The sequence below is a fragment of the Aythya marila genome, assembly GCF_965140915.1.
Source record: "Aythya marila genome assembly, chromosome: 25".
NCBI lineage: Eukaryota > Metazoa > Chordata > Aves > Anseriformes > Anatidae > Aythya > Aythya marila.
In genome coordinates, this window is record NC_139066.1 from 2,138,919 (window position 1) to 2,153,744 (window position 14,826).

Genomic DNA, 14,826 nt, shown 5'->3' on the forward strand with positions numbered 1-14,826 from the left:
TGCTGGAGCCAGGGGGTCCCCGTGTAGCTCCTGGAGCAGGGAAAGTGATGCACGGAAAAAACTCCACAACCATAAAGTTGTAAAGTAGGTATACTATATTGCAGTGCACCGGGCGCACTGGGAATAGCTTCCCTCAAAATTGTGCACTTTCCCAGTCATCTCTCACAACTTTAATAAATGAATATTGTTACACATTACATGAGCTCTACTACATATTCATTATTTTCCCCCAAAAGGCAGACCTCTTCCAAGTACTCATTTCCATACTCCCTACCCTTAGCTCCTCCCGGCTGCGCCTGCGCAGTGTAGCCTGGTGGTCGTGTAGGAATAGAAATGTTGTTTTTGCAGAGTTACATTGTTTAGAAGGAAGGAATGTGGTACTGAGATATGCTTACAGTGATAAGAAAGCTTAAGCAGGTGACCTTGTAAAATGCAGACAACCAGACTCCTTAGGACAATTAGGTGAAAATCATGGTGTTAAGTCAAGTCAGATAAGTGAAGAAACATTACCACTTCGAACAGTAAAAATGGCAAAAGGAAATTGAAATTTGACAGGCCGGCTACTGAAGGCCATGCATTGTTTGTGAAGCATCAGATAGATTGTGAACCTGGATTACCCACTCAGTGGGGAAACAGGGGAGGGTCCTGTCATCAAAAAGTATATAAATTATGTTTTGGAACTAGTAGATGTACTCTCCTGCTTGTGGGGCGCCCGCCATTGCAATCACGAATAAATTACTACTTCACTGAGATCCTCGCCTGAGCCTAAGTTATTGGCTACGGAGTGTTTCTCACAGTCGTGGGCAGGGGTCTTGCAGGATGAAGGCAACGAGGAAGAGGAGGTTAAACTTTTTACCTTTGTGGACTTTGACCTGCTGCTGCACAGTATTTAGAACTTTTTGTTTATCTTTGCCTTGTTTCCTGCCAACAAGTTGTTCATCCTTCCCTCATCCATTGGCCTTGAGCGATACCTTCTTTTTTACATCTGCTTCTCATAAAGTTCTCATCTACATCCAATTGGCATATTTCTAGCTTTTCACCCACATCCCGGATAATTAGAATATTTTACCATATATGTAGCTAAATACTAATTTGGATAAGTTTTAGCATCTTTACCATCTCAAAAGGGAGCCTCAGCCTCCAGGAAAATGCGGCAGGAGCATTTGGGGTCTCCAAAAGCAGCTACTGGGGGTACCGGCCTGGATGTAACTTCCCTCAATGGGGCATGCATGTGCCTGTCTGTGTGTCTCCTGGGTACATGCTCAGCTACTATTGCGTGGAGCCTGTAAATGGGAAAGTGGCAACTGTGCCCCTCAATCTGGGCAGAGACGCTCGACCGACGATGACAGCTCAATGGGCAGTGCCAGACAGCAGGGCCCCGTACGGTTTGGGGTGCTGTCGGGGCACTGTGTCCCCGGACCCATTCAATCTGCTGCCTTTCCACACCTGCAGCAGTGCCGGCCACAGCTGTGATACCAGCGCACCACAGCACCAAGCTCCCAGGCCCAGCCCGGCCTGACCCGTTGCCCTCCACTGGGGACGCTTCAGGCAGGCAGCTGCTTTCTCCTCTCCCGCTTCTCTCCTCTCTCCCTACTCATCTCCCATGCCGTTCACTCCCCTGCCCTTCCCACTCCCAAAGGAGATGCCGTAGCAGACGGGCAGCTGCTGTCTCCGCTCCCTCGCCCTTTCGCTCCCGCTCCCACTCCCACTCCCTCGCCCTCTGCCTCTCCTATCCCGGGCTGGGCTGCAGGACGGGCAGAGCCCCGCGGGCAGCAGCCGAAGCCCTGCCCGCCCACAGGCGCCCAGCACTCGCAGCCCGGGACAGCCCCCGAGCGGCCCCCGAGCGGCCCCGGGGCGGAGCTGGCGGCGCCGGGCGGCGGCGGCGGGGAGGAGGCGCCGCGGGCGGAGCAGAGCCGGGGCTGGCGGGGGCAGCGCGGCGCGGGCGGCGGAGCGGCGGGATGCGGCAGGGCCGGGCCGCAGGGCTGGCGGCGCTGGCCGCGGTGCTCCTGGGTGCGCGGGGCTGCCGGCGCCGGGGACGGGACGGGACGGGGCTGCCCTCGCTTCTGGCCCGCCGGCTTCTTACGGACCTCGCTCCCCTCTGGCCTCCCTCTGCAGCCATCCCGCCTGCCTCCAGCGAGCTCAGCCGGCCGTTGCCTCCCACCTTGCCTTGCTCCCTGCCTTCCTCCTCTCCTTTCGGCACACCCCCACTCATTCCTGCCTTCTTCTCTTCTCCTTCTGGCTCGGACTCTCCTCCCAAACAGTCCTGCTCCGACTTGGTCCCCTAATAACCATTCCCAGTGAAATGCCTTTGTATGCTTCCTTCTGAGAAAAAGCTCACATCAGCTGTCAACTGTTTTCTTCTCCCCTCTCCCCCTGCGTGACATTTTCGGTGCAGGAAAGACATTTTCTGAGTTTTCTCCTGCTTTCTTTCTCGGCAGTGCCTTTGGGCAGAGCCCAGGTGCAGCAGGAGCCATGGGCACAGACCACCGAGGGCACCGGCATCAACATCACCTGCTCACACCCCAACATCCGGACTGGTGACTACATCTACTGGTACCGTCATCTCCCGGGCCAAGGACCCGCATCCCTAGTGTTCGGTACTACAGGCTCCAAAGCACTGACGGACCTGCCGGGGAGGCTCGAGGTGGCAGCAGACCGCCGGTCCAGCGCCCTGTGGCTCACCGAGCCCCGTCTTCGGGACGCGGCGGTGTATTACTGCGCCCTGAGAGCCACGGGGAGAGGAGCCGGGGCTGCGGCCGTGCAGGAACCGTGGCGGGCGGGGCCGGGCGTGTGTGGCGGGGGCGAGGCAGGGGCACAGCCCCCAGGGGGCGCTGCCGCTCCGCCCGCCAGGACCACCTCGTCCCGCAGCCGCGAGGGTTCCTCCGCCAGCCCGGCCCCTCCAAGGCACTTCGGTTCTGCTGAAAGGGTCTGGAGCCTGGGTGCAGCTGAACGGAGATGGCAGCAGCCTGGCAGAGGTGTGTGCAGGGAAGAGGCACTGAAACACAGCCCCTTTCTCCTGAGCCCTCCTTTTCTTCACGCTGCAACAATCTCCCTCAGTTTCTCCCAAATTCAGGCCCAAACAAGGACCGAATCAGGACAGTTTGGATCCTTGGTTTAATTCAGGGTAACAATGTTTGGAGTGCCTCAGTGTGGCTGTCCATCGATGACCTTGGGATGTATAGGAGAAGCAGACTGCTGTGAGGTTCCTGAGAGTGCCTGTCAGTCAGGGTTTTTCCGCCCCTGGACACTGCCAGGTTCTTCTGGGAGTCAGTGCTGGAGACAGGCCTATTTCCTCACACTTGTCATTAAAGGCCTGCCAGCATTGTCTCAGAAATGCATTGCAGAGGGGACAGATTCCCATCCAGCCCATGTCTGTCTGGTTCTCCTGAAGGCAAAGGGGCAGCTTCACACGTCGTATTTCAGAGCAAATGTGTTTTCTCAGCGTAGTGGGTGTCTCATCCAAGCTAATCTGCCTTGTTCAAACACAGAGGCAGATCCCAACCACACTTTTATCTGTTTGCCAATGACATGCACCCAGAACTACACACAAGGTTTATATATTGCTAACAGTGTCCTGGGGCATTCAAGGTAGGCAATAAACAGCAGAGCAATTAAGAAACCAATGTCTCCAGGAAGTACCAGTCATGTTTTGGGTTGCAACATGGGCCAAGCCCTTCCAGGGCAATGGGCCATCCCAACAAAGCAGAAATGTTTGTCAGAGCTCTGCCTGGGTCTCTTTCCTGTGGTCTACCCCACACCTTAGCCCTGGCAGTGCCACAGCTTCACCTGGGCTAAATTGGTTGCATTCTCTTGCAGCTGTGGCTGATTCCATTCCTCTGACACCAGGAAAGACAAAGGGTTTACCCCAGCGCACCTTTGGCTCTTCTCTCTTGCCTGCATTGCTGATTCCTTCTGGACATGACAAGGCTGTACCAAGCAGGGCCATACATGAATCCATAAGGAAACATCTTTGTAACTGAGCAGGGACCGGGTGCCCTTCTGATGGGACCTGTTATAGATGTAACCAGGCTCTAATGAGATACTGATGAGAGATATCATGGGGCTGCAAAGCACTGACAGGAAAAATGTCTGCCAGCAGTCAAGCAGGGCCTGGAAACAATGGGCATCCTTGAAGTGCAACTGGGTAATAGAGAGCTGCACACATCCTGAACATAGCCTCTACATAACCAAAAGAAGAAACAGAGAAGCAACTTGCCTGAGCAGGAGCAAAGCAAATGGTCAGGAAAAGTGGAAATGAGCATGAGGAAGTCCCTGTGAGTGCACGTCCTGCACCTGAGGAAAGCTGTTGCATGCTTGGGGGCAAGTGGGCACCCTAGAGCAGCGTGGGGGCATGCAAACTGCCTGCTGTCTTTGCACTGACCCAACCCATATGGGTTCAGGGTCCTCAGGGACTAGAGATTTACGTGTATGGTCCATGACGGGGAACACCAATGCTGATTTGTGAAGGGGATCAGCCCTGCATGTGTGCCATCACCTGGGCCCTGCCAAGTGCTGTGCTGGGGGCAGTTGGGCCTCATGGGACACATGTTCCTGCCGCACATGCCCATTTGTGCTGGCCATAGCCCTGAGGTAGGGCAAACGAGGGAAGATGAGGGTGGAGTAGAAGCAGTGGGGCATCCCTGCACTTATTCCACCCATTCCCCACATCTGCCATCCATTTTCTGTCCCCACCTGCTTCCCCAGCACAGCACTGTCCTGAGCAAGAAGAAGCCCGTTCCTAAGAGCCTACAGGGTGCCAAGCCTCCACAGCCTCCCACAGACTCGTAGCTTCTTCTGTGAGGACAGCAGAGGTTGTGCTCTATGTTTGCAGGACATGGGGGAGCTGTGGGCAGAGATGCTGCAAGGCAAGGGTAGATTGCCCCTTGCTCTGTGAAAGTGAGGAATGTCTTCTTCAGCTCCAACAGGCATTGTCCAAGAGAAAACCCTCTGCAGCATGTCGCAACCTCCCATTGTTCTGGGAGTGGGGAAAAGGCTCCTTAAACACCCATCTTATACCCACCGAAGGCAAGACAATTCTCGCTGGGTGGCTCAGGAGGGCATACGCAGAGGGAAGAAACATCTACAGCCAAGGCTGGGTTGCCGGAAACTTTAATGAGTGTAGAGAGGAGAAGGAGGTCACTCTGAGCAGAGGCCCTTCAGTGCAGGGATCTCCAGGGCCTACTGAGAGACATGGACTGTGTTTTCAGAGATCTCAGACTAGCCCCTGGTCAGGCTCCTGCCAATGTTTGCCAGAGGAGGTGAGGAAGGTCAGTCATTCTGAAAGCAATGGCCTGAAGACTCCTCCTTCTGTTGTCCAGCACCATGGTCGTGCTGGAACCCCAGGGCCATGGGCAGTGCCTTTAGCAGGGCAGGCATCTTCTGCCACAGTAGCGGCTGGAAATGCCCGAGAGATCACAGCACCCGGAGGTGATGGGGACTCCATCACAGCTGAGGATGCTGCCAACGGCAGCAGAGGTGGAGGATCCCACAATGGTGTTCTGCGGGAAGGAGCTGAGGATGGGGCCGGGCAGGGTCACCACTACAGGAGAGGGCTCAATGACGACGGTGGAGTTCTGGCACTGCCTGACGCAGGGCTCGTTACAGCTGCTGGCCAGCGGGGTCGGGCCACAGGGCTGGCATGGCAGGCACTGGTTGTAGCAGGACATGTCTTGGGCTGGAGATGCACCTGGGAGAGAGGGCAGAGAGGAAGCAGAGCATATGGTGAGGAGCAGCCCCATTATCCCACCACAAAGGAGCTAAGACAACTGGTGAGGGTGGATGTGAACGTTGTGCCAGGAGGTTCATGGTCTTCATCGCTTTGTACTAACAGGGCCCTTCAAAGCGCAGGCTGATCCAATGAGACAATCACGTTGCACATAACCCAAAAGGCTACCTCTACACCATGTCACAGCCTCTCTCTACACAGAATGTCTCTCTCCACCCCTCTCCCATGGGAAGGAACTCCAAGGCCCAGCATAGCTCTGAACCACCACCAGATGAGATGTCTGTTGATGCAAGACCCCTTCTACTTGAGAAGAGGAGGAGAGAGGGCTTCAGACTCACCTGGTTACCAAGGAGGATGAGGCAACAGAATTGGATGAGAGAGCAGAGAACCGGGCTGCCTTTTATACTGGTACTTCATTGCCGCAGGCCCAGAGGCACCCTTGGCAGAGGTAACAATTTTCTGACAAGCTCGTCTTGAATGCAAACCATCCCAACAAATGATATGGGCTGTGCACTGGTTTCCTGCACTGCTGCCTTTTCATTTCCAGATCTAGGCCATGGCCATTCTGCAGTGATGGTTTCTTTAGAGTGCTGGCATGAAATGTCCAAGGATTTCTAGGGCAGGAATGCATCAGTGAGGGCAGAAGACTCACTGGAAGTGCTGGATGGGTCCCCTCTGATCATCTTCATGGCTCTGCTCTGAACCCACTTGAACAGCTCTATATCTTTCTCATGCTGGGGGCCCCAAAGCTGAACACAGCACTCCAGGTCGGGTCTCACTGAAGCGGAGCAGAGGCCGTGAATCACCTCCCTCCACATTCTGGACATGCTTCTGTCAAGGCAGACAAGCATGGAAACAAAGCTTCTTTCCTTGGCCAAATTCAATTCTGGCTTCGATTTAGCTCTCCTAACTTGATTCCTATCTTGCCTCATCAGACTATGTATCTATATTCTTTCCAGTCTACCTGTCCTTGCTCCTACCCTCTATGGCCTTCTCTTTCATGTTTGAGTTCAGTCAGTTGCTCCATGTTCATCCATGCAGGTCTCCTGGCATTTTGCCTGACTCCCTCTTGGGATGCATCACTCCTGAACTTGGAGGAGGTAATCCTTGAATATTGCTTGAATATTCCTTGAATATTAACCAGCCTTCTTAGGCCCATCTCCCCTTCAGGGCTTTGTATCATGGTACTCTGCCAAGCAGATGCCTGAGCAGACCAAAGTCTGCTCTCCAGAAGTCCAGGGCAGCAAGTTTCTTGTGCTTCCTCCTCACTGTGCTCAGGAACCTAACTTCCACCATTTCACAGTCACTGCAACCAAGGCTGCCCTTGAGCTTCACAGTCCCACCAACCCCAGGTACTATGAGAACGAGGTCCAGAATATAGCACCTCTCCTTTTAAGCTCACCTTTTGCACTCACCTGAGTGCCCGGTTGCTTTTGTTCACACATCTGCTCTTGTCTTGTGACAACCACTGTGCAGCTGGCTTTGTGTGAAGGCACGTGGGTGCCGAGATTTGTGCAGGACTCCATGCAGGTATAGATGAGCACGTGCGTGTGTCCTCGTTTCCCCTTTATCACGAGGGTATAAGCACTTGGCAGCACTCTCCCCTGCTCTGTGCATGAGTCCTGCAGGGGAGCGGGTTCCCAGGGTCAGAAGGAGCCTGAGAGCAGCTGAACGCAGATGGCACCAGCCTCTCAGAGATGTGTGCAGGGAAGAGGCACTGGAAAATACAGCTCCTTTCTCCTGAGCCCTCCTTTTCCTCCCGCTGCAACAATCACCCCCTGTTCCTGCCAACTTCAGGCCCAAACAAGGACCGTATCTGGACAGTTTGTATCCTTGGTTTAATTCAGGATAGCAACGTTTGGAGTGCCTCAGAGTGGCTGTCCATCGTTGACCTTGGGATGTACAGGAAAAGCAGACTGCTGTAAGGCTCCTGATAGTGTCTGTCAGTCAGAGATTTCCAACCCTGGACACTGCCAGGTCCTCCTGGGAGTCAGTGCTGAAGCCAGGCCTATCTCCTCACAGTTGTCTATAAAGGCCTGCCAGCATTGTCTCAGAAATGCATCACAGAGGGGACAGATTCCCATGGCTGGTTCTGCCTGGACTGGCTGGTTCGCCTGAGGGTAAAGGAGCAGCTTTCACTCCTCCATGTGTAGAATATCACAGCAAAGGGATCACACAATAGCAAGAGTAATTTGTGTGTCCCCCCCTCACTCCCCCTTGTGCCAAATGAATTCTCAGCATTTGGAGTGCTTCAGCATGGCTGACCGTCTGGCACATTGTTCATAGTTCGTCGGAGCCCTTCCCGCAGGCCTAAGCCTGCAGCTTTGGCATGGAGGGCACCTTCTGCTTGAGTAGCAGCTGGCAGTGCCAGACACCCAGTCCTGCTGAATGCTTTCATTAGGGCCACAAGCAGTCGGAAGGAGGGCACCCTCGTTTGTGCATGGTCCCCAACAAGGGAACACAGGTCATGACAGCATAGGTCACAAATGTGCTGTGGAGAACACAGGCTGGCTGGAGAAAGGGGCTGACCAGAACCTCATTTTGGTGCAAAGGAGCAAAGAAAAGGATTTTCCTCTTGGGTAGGAAGCACCCCCAGAGTAATTCAGGGGCTGGCTGCCAAGGAAGCAAACCCTCAGGAAAGGCTTTTGGGTGCAGGAGGCACCCAGCCACACACGAGCCAGCAGCGCGCCCTTGAAGCAAAGGTAGCCAACGGCCTGTGGAGCTGGAGGCTTCAGGGGGTGCCCCGCAGTGCGTGGGGCCGGGCAGGTGGGGCGTGGGCGAGGCGGGGGCACAGCCACAGTCGGGCCGCGTGGGGTCGCTGCCGGTGCTTGGAAGTCCCTTGCAGGGCCTGGATTTAAACAGCACGGGCCCGAGGGAGCCTCAGAACAGCCACATTGGGTTTCCTCCGTTTTCTGCAGTGGTCTTATTTCCAAGAGCTTGTTGTACAGGTTTCTTCCTAAGCCCAAATCCAGGACCTCTGGCGCTGAGATGACGTCCTGGCAATACAACAAATATCTGTGCTGGACACTCACTCTAATGACACGTGTTGGAACCTTAGATCTTGCCAAAGAACTGAGTCACTGAGGGGTTTGCTGCACTAGCCAGCACTGTTGTAGGTCTGCCCTTGGTGCAGTATTCACTCCTGTGTGTGCAGAGGTGCTGACTGCTGAGCAGAGGGCTGTGGTGGGGCGTCCTTCCCTGCCAGATAATGTGTGGCTCTCCCGGGGGATTGGGTGGAAAGGGGGTGGGGGAAGCAATCCCATCTTCATTGACAGCAGAGGTGGGTGCAGGCCTCTGTGTCTGGCCGGGTTCTGGATGGGAGGGGGAGGCCACTGGGGACACTTGCCCCTTTCTGGGGCTGCCCACCTGCCGGAAGGGGCAAAAAGAGGGAAGCACACAGCAGCCATGTTGGTGTCCTTTTGCCTTTATGCTGACCAAGTGAAATGTCCTAGGCTTCACAGGCTTTCAGCTGTGAGCTAACTGCACAAGTGTGACGCTCCCAGTGCTGGAACACTTCTGGCTGGCCAAGGGGTCCTGGAGCACAGCAAAGACTGGCTGGATTCCTTTCTGACTGCTTTAGCCACTAGTCCATCCCTCTCTTGAGAGCCTTGCTGGGGCAGGGGTGAGCCCCAAGGAGCAGCAGGGGGAGAGCTTTGCTCCACCCTCTGTGCTGAGGTTTAGAGGCTGCTTTGAGCTGGCAGAGGGGGAAGTGAACTTGCAAGCTTGAGCTCCCTCTTTCCAGGCACTACGTGGGCACCCTGTGAAGGCGAGAGCGTGACATGGTCCTGCTTTTCCTGGCAGCCTTGTTGGCACTGTCAGACTTTGGTGAGATGTGACTTTGAGGCAGGGCAAGCTAGGGTCAAGATGGCATCCCATCATTTCTGGAGGGGAGAAATAGGACTCCTTCCTCCTGGAAGAACTAGAAGTGTTTTCTCTAGGGAGAGCAGGGGCTGCAGACCAGTACGGAAGACAGTCTGGGAGATGTCATGAGCAACGAGTGTACAGGGATGAATAAGCATCTCCACTTTTCCTTTGCAGATGCCTAGCGTTCATACTTGCATTGTTCATAGGTACGTAAGGACTCAAATCCTGGTAAGATACTGCTAAAAAGTAGGTAAGCTGACAGACTTGGGTATGGGAATTGAATAACACCTGCAGAAAGAAGAGTGCATGTGTACTTAGCTCAGCATTTTATAGCCCATGAAAAGGGAGATGGAGAGGGGGGACAGTGATCAAGTTGGTGAGCTGATAGACACAGGAAAGAGAGGGGGAGAACAGATACATCTTCAAGCAGTGCTGAGATGCTGTTCTGGCTTTGCAGGTCATGCACAGAAGGACTCTGTGGTGCAGTTTGCACAAGAATCTGCCATCCAGGTGGGACACAATGCTACTCTGCACTGCAATTTCTCCACCAGCACCACTACTCCATACATCTTCTGGTACCAGCAGCACCTGACCCAGTCCCCTCAGTTCTTGCTGCAGGTGAGCAAGCTCAAGCCTCATGTGCATTCTGGGAGGATCTCCTCTGTGCTCTCCATGGAGAACTCCCAGGTGCTTCTCCATGTGCAAGATGCCAAGCTCCAGGACAGCGCTGTGTACCTGTGTGCACTGAGCCCACACTGGTGCCTTCAGCTTGCAGCTTTATACAGGAAGGTGCAGGTGCTGTGAGGTGCAGTTCCCTCTCATCACAGTTTGCATGGAGCTCTGAGCTGAGCCTGCCCAGCAAGGACACCTGGGGCTTGTGGTGAGCCAGGTGTGAGTGGCAGCCCCTGCTCCTGATGCCTGGCAGTGTGGTTAGCATAACCAACAGCAAGGCAAATATCCATCATGTGGAAGGGGCTGTTAATGTGCACCCCTTCCTCCTTGTCTCTCCCTCTCACTGGCCCCAGCATGCTGAGACACCCACCATTGTGGCGAGAAAGGGCATTGGTGTTATCAAGCTAGTAATCAAACTAGCAATTTATTTGTAGTAAGCTTTAGGATTTTGTAGTAATTTTTAGTATTTCTAGTAATTTGTTATGTAATAATAAATCCCCAGTTACAACCACAAGCAGTGTCCAGTCCTCATTCTGCCAAGGATCCGTAGAGAACCTGCCAGTGCTCTGTAGTGTTGGGAGACAGAGCTGGGTGTAGTCAGCAGGAGCCTTGTGTTAGAATAATGAATGGTTCCCTTGATAAATGGGCCACACTGTGAAAGGGTTTTCTTGGAAATGGAAGGCAAGATGCAAAGCAGCAATGGCTAAGCTCAATACACCACAATCCAAATCCCTCAAGGAATGAATTTAATAAATGGAAAGATGCATGTACAGTAAGGAAAGAGAAAAGGAAGGAAGGAGAGTTAGCTGGCTGTTAGCTGCAATGTGAAAAATTGAGAAGGAGTGGGCTGGAAGGCGATCAGGCCCAGTCAGCATGAGTTTATGAAAGGCAGGTCCTGCTTGACGAACCTGATCTCCTTCTATGACAAAGTGACGCTCTGGGTGCATGAGGGAAAGGCTGTGGATATGGTCTACCTTGACTTCAGCAAGGCTTTTGACACCGTTTCCCACAGCATTCTCCTCAAGAAACTGGCTGCTCATGGCTTGGACTGGCGCATGCTTTGTTGGGTTAGAAACTGGCTGGATAGCCGGGCCCAAAGAGTCGTGGTAAATGGAGTCAAGTCCAGCTGGAGGCCAGTCACTAGTGGCGTTCCCCAGGGCTCGGTGCTGGGGCCGGTCCTCTTTAATATCTTCATCGATGATCTGGATGAGGGCATTGAGTGCACCCTCAATAAGTTTGCAGATGACACCAAGTTAGGTGCATGTGTCGATTTGCTTGAGGGTAGGAAGGCTCTGCAGGAGGATCTGGATAGGCTGCACCAATGGGCTGAGGTCAACTGCATGAAGTTCAACAAGGCCAAGTGCCGGGTCCTGCACCTGGGGCGCAATAACCCCAAGCAGAGCTACAGGCTGGGAGATGAGTGCTTGGAAAGCTGCCAGGCAGAGAAGGACCTGGGAGTATTGGTTGATAGTCGGCTGAATATGAGCCAGCAGTGTGCTCAGGTGGCCAAGAAGGCCAACGGCATCCTGGCTTGTATCAGAAGCAGTGTGGCCAGCAGGTCTAGGGAAGTGATCGCCCCCCTGTACTCAGCTCTGGTGAAGCCGCACCTCGAGTACTGTGTTCAGTTTTGGGCCCCTCGCTACAAGAAGGACATGGAGGTGCCTGAGCAAGTGCAGAGAAGGGCAACGAAGCTGGTGAGGGGTCTGGAGAACAAGTCTTACGAGGAGCAGCTGAGGGAGCTGGGCTTGTTCAGCCTGGAGAAGAGGAGGCTCAGGGGTGACCTTATCACTCTCTATAGGTACCTCAAAGGAGGCTGTAGTGAGGTGGGGGTTGGTCTATTCTCCCACGTGTCTGGTGACAGGTCAAGGGGGAATGGGCTAAAGTTGCACGAGGGGCGTTTTATGTTGGATATTAGCAAGAACTTCTTTACTGAGAGGGTTGTTAGGCATTGGAATAGGCTGCCCAGGGAAGTGGTTGAGTCACCATCCCTGGAGGTCTTTAAAAGACGTTTAGGTGTAGAGCTTAGGGACATGGTTGGACTAGGTGATCTTGAAGGTCTCTTACATTCTGTGATTCTGTGATCCTCAGAGAGGAAGGGTCCCTTGTTGGGCCGGGGTCTCCCAGCACACAGGCGTGATTTTTACTCCTGCAATTAGGATAGTACACGGTGACTTCACATGTAAATACTCCTAATCTTTGTTTTTCAGCTGTCTATTCATATTGCATTGCTAGGTGATATATTCAAAAGCCAAATGAAGCCACACTCTTCTTGAATGAGCAAAAGAACACATGGCAATGCGCACATTCTGGAACATAAAAAATTCCTACGAGAAATTGGGACTTTTGTTGCTTTTCTTGAGGGTGGATTGTGAATATAGATGGATGCCAGCAGGAGTGGCCTTCTAGTACCGAATAAAACACCATAAGTTGGAGGTAACACAAGAAAGAAAAAGGGAATAGCATAGGCAAAGTTTTTTTTTCTGATGCTGGGTACCCTGAGTTATGGAGCTGTACTGGGACTGTCTGGGACAGAATTAACATTCCCCACAGTAGTCCCTAGAGTGCTGTGCTCTGCACTTGGAGCTAGAACTCCACTGCCGTCGCAACAATGTTTGGGCAATTATGGACCAGTGCTGGCACAACATCAAGATTCTTTCTCCAACACCTCCAAAGCCAGGAAGTGGAGGGTGGGCAAAAGGAGGGAGGGGACATCACCATGGCAGCTGACCCACATCATCCAAAGGGATATTCCATACCATGTGATGTCACACTCAGCAATAAAAGGTGGAAAAGGGGAAGGAAAGCGGGGAGCTCTCATTATGAAGACATCTGTCCTCCCAAACAATCGCTATGAGTATTGAGGCCCTGCTTCCCAGGAGATGGCCAAACATCACTTTTTGTGGGGAAGTAGAGAATAATTTTCTTTTCTCTCTGTGCTTCTGTGCAGCCCTTGCTTATTTCTCTCTCTTACTTTTCCCTTATATTAAATTTATTTCTTCTCACCCTCTCCTGATGAGGGGGAGTAAGAGAGTGGTTGTGGTGGAGCTCACCAAGGAACAGAAGACAGACCACTTGTCAGGGCAAGGCACATGCTGCAGATCCTGCTCCTGCTGAGATTCACTGGCATTGTTATCTTTGGAGATTTTCTGGGATTTTGTGTAATTCTTCTTTGAAATGGAGAACTCTATTCATCAAACAACAACACATTGCTTCACTCCTACAGATTTGCCACATGCACACTACCACATGCCAAAGGATGTGGACAGCACAGCTCTGTACAGCACAGCAGAGCTCTGTGCCTATTCAGGCGAGCTGCCATGCAGATCCCAAACTTCTCCATGAACAATCTCCTTCTCTTTTGGGACACCACAGGCAGTGAAGAGGATTCACTGCTTCATGTGGTAAATATTTTTGGACAGAGGGAGAACGTGCACGCTGCCTGGGGGCTATGAAAGGAGCAGTTGGGGTCTGCAGGGCTTGGAGTGTCATTCCTTTGGATGTCTGAGAAGTACACATTTGAGGCATTGACAATGCAACTAGCCAGGCACTGCCTAGCCAGACAAGGTGTTAGGGGTGGTGATAGAGGGGGCCCAAGCATCAGGGAAGCAGAAACTGCTGGGGATGTGGCCCTGGGTGGGTGCCCCCTGTGGCCCATCATTGTGAGTGCACGTGACCCACTGAACCCACATCCTTTTCCCTGCTGACTCCTCACCCCTTGCCCGATGGAACAGGTTGTCCTTGTCCCCCCTAGGCTCGTGCCATCCAACACCCCAATGAAGCCCCGTTCCTCTTGCAAATGCTAGGTTATCCCACCAGAACAGGACACAGCCAGAAACCCTGGATGCTGCGTAGCATGGTTCCTCCCTTCTTTCTGGGGATGTGAAAGGCATCTACTCCTCACACAGGAAACAGGAACATTTCTATGGAGCAGAGGACCCCAAGGTAGAAAGAACAAGCTCAGTGGGGAAGAATGCCCTGACATCAGCCATGGCCAAACAGTGCCTGTGCAGAAGTTAGAAGAGAAGGCAGATGTAGCTGGGGAAGTGAGGACCCCACTGGGAGAGGAGACAAGAGCAGCCGCTGCACATGATGCGGCTCCCAGAGTTCCCAGGATCCCTGACTGTGACAATCCTCAGAGGTTGCTCCTGCCGGAGGAGGGAGAAACCCCAGGGAGCATTTGGGGCACAGTCAGAACAGAAAATTTATCTTTGCTGAATCTCCTCCTGTTCCCCCAGCAGGGTCATTTCCTGAGCTCTGTTCTCTTGGGGCTGGGAGGTGCTTTTCTGACTCTCTCTCCCACAGCAAACAAGAGGGTCGGTCCCAGCATGCACCGTGGGTATCTCATCTTCACTGCCTTCCTGGGGCAACTGCTGGGTAAGTGCTGGCTTTTAATCAAGGTATAAATCTGCTTTCCCCAGGAAGCCTTACCACATTTATGTGGGGAACAGCTTTTGAATCACAAGGAAAATGTTGGTAAATGTTGTCTCCTGTTTCTGGTTCTTGGCCGGTTTCTATCATGATACTGTTATTCTTCGAAATTTGGAAATGGAGATGAAGAACAGACC

The 14,826-nt window shown here is 53.1% G+C and overlaps 2 protein-coding genes and 1 gene segment (V, D, J or C); 2 read left to right on the forward strand and 1 right to left on the reverse strand.

The window, feature by feature from the left end:
• Positions 1-1,926: 1,926 nt before the first annotated feature.
• On the forward strand, positions 1,927-4,465 carry LOC309887345 (uncharacterized protein; the record flags this gene model as incomplete). Its single annotated transcript, XM_082778970.1, has 3 exons — positions 1,927-2,010; positions 2,439-2,975; positions 4,401-4,465. Exons 1-3 carry the CDS (start codon positions 1,959-1,961, stop codon positions 4,463-4,465), a joined length of 654 nt encoding a protein of 217 aa, XP_082635096.1. The 5' UTR covers positions 1,927-1,958.
• An 895-nt stretch (positions 4,466-5,360) lies between these two features.
• Positions 5,361-6,081, reverse strand: LOC309887448 (feather keratin Cos1-1/Cos1-3/Cos2-1-like; the record flags this gene model as incomplete). Its single annotated transcript, XM_082779156.1, has 2 exons — positions 6,064-6,081; positions 5,361-5,686 (listed from the first exon to the last, which is right to left on the reverse strand). The coding sequence occupies exon 2, from the start codon at positions 5,664-5,666 to the stop codon at positions 5,361-5,363; it is 306 nt and encodes a 101-aa protein (XP_082635282.1). The 5' UTR covers positions 5,667-5,686; positions 6,064-6,081.
• A 3,423-nt stretch (positions 6,082-9,504) lies between these two features.
• On the forward strand, positions 9,505-10,393 carry LOC309887346 (T cell receptor delta variable 1-like). The segment is given in 2 exons: positions 9,505-9,550; positions 10,047-10,393.
• The last annotated feature ends 4,433 nt before the right edge of the window (positions 10,394-14,826 follow it).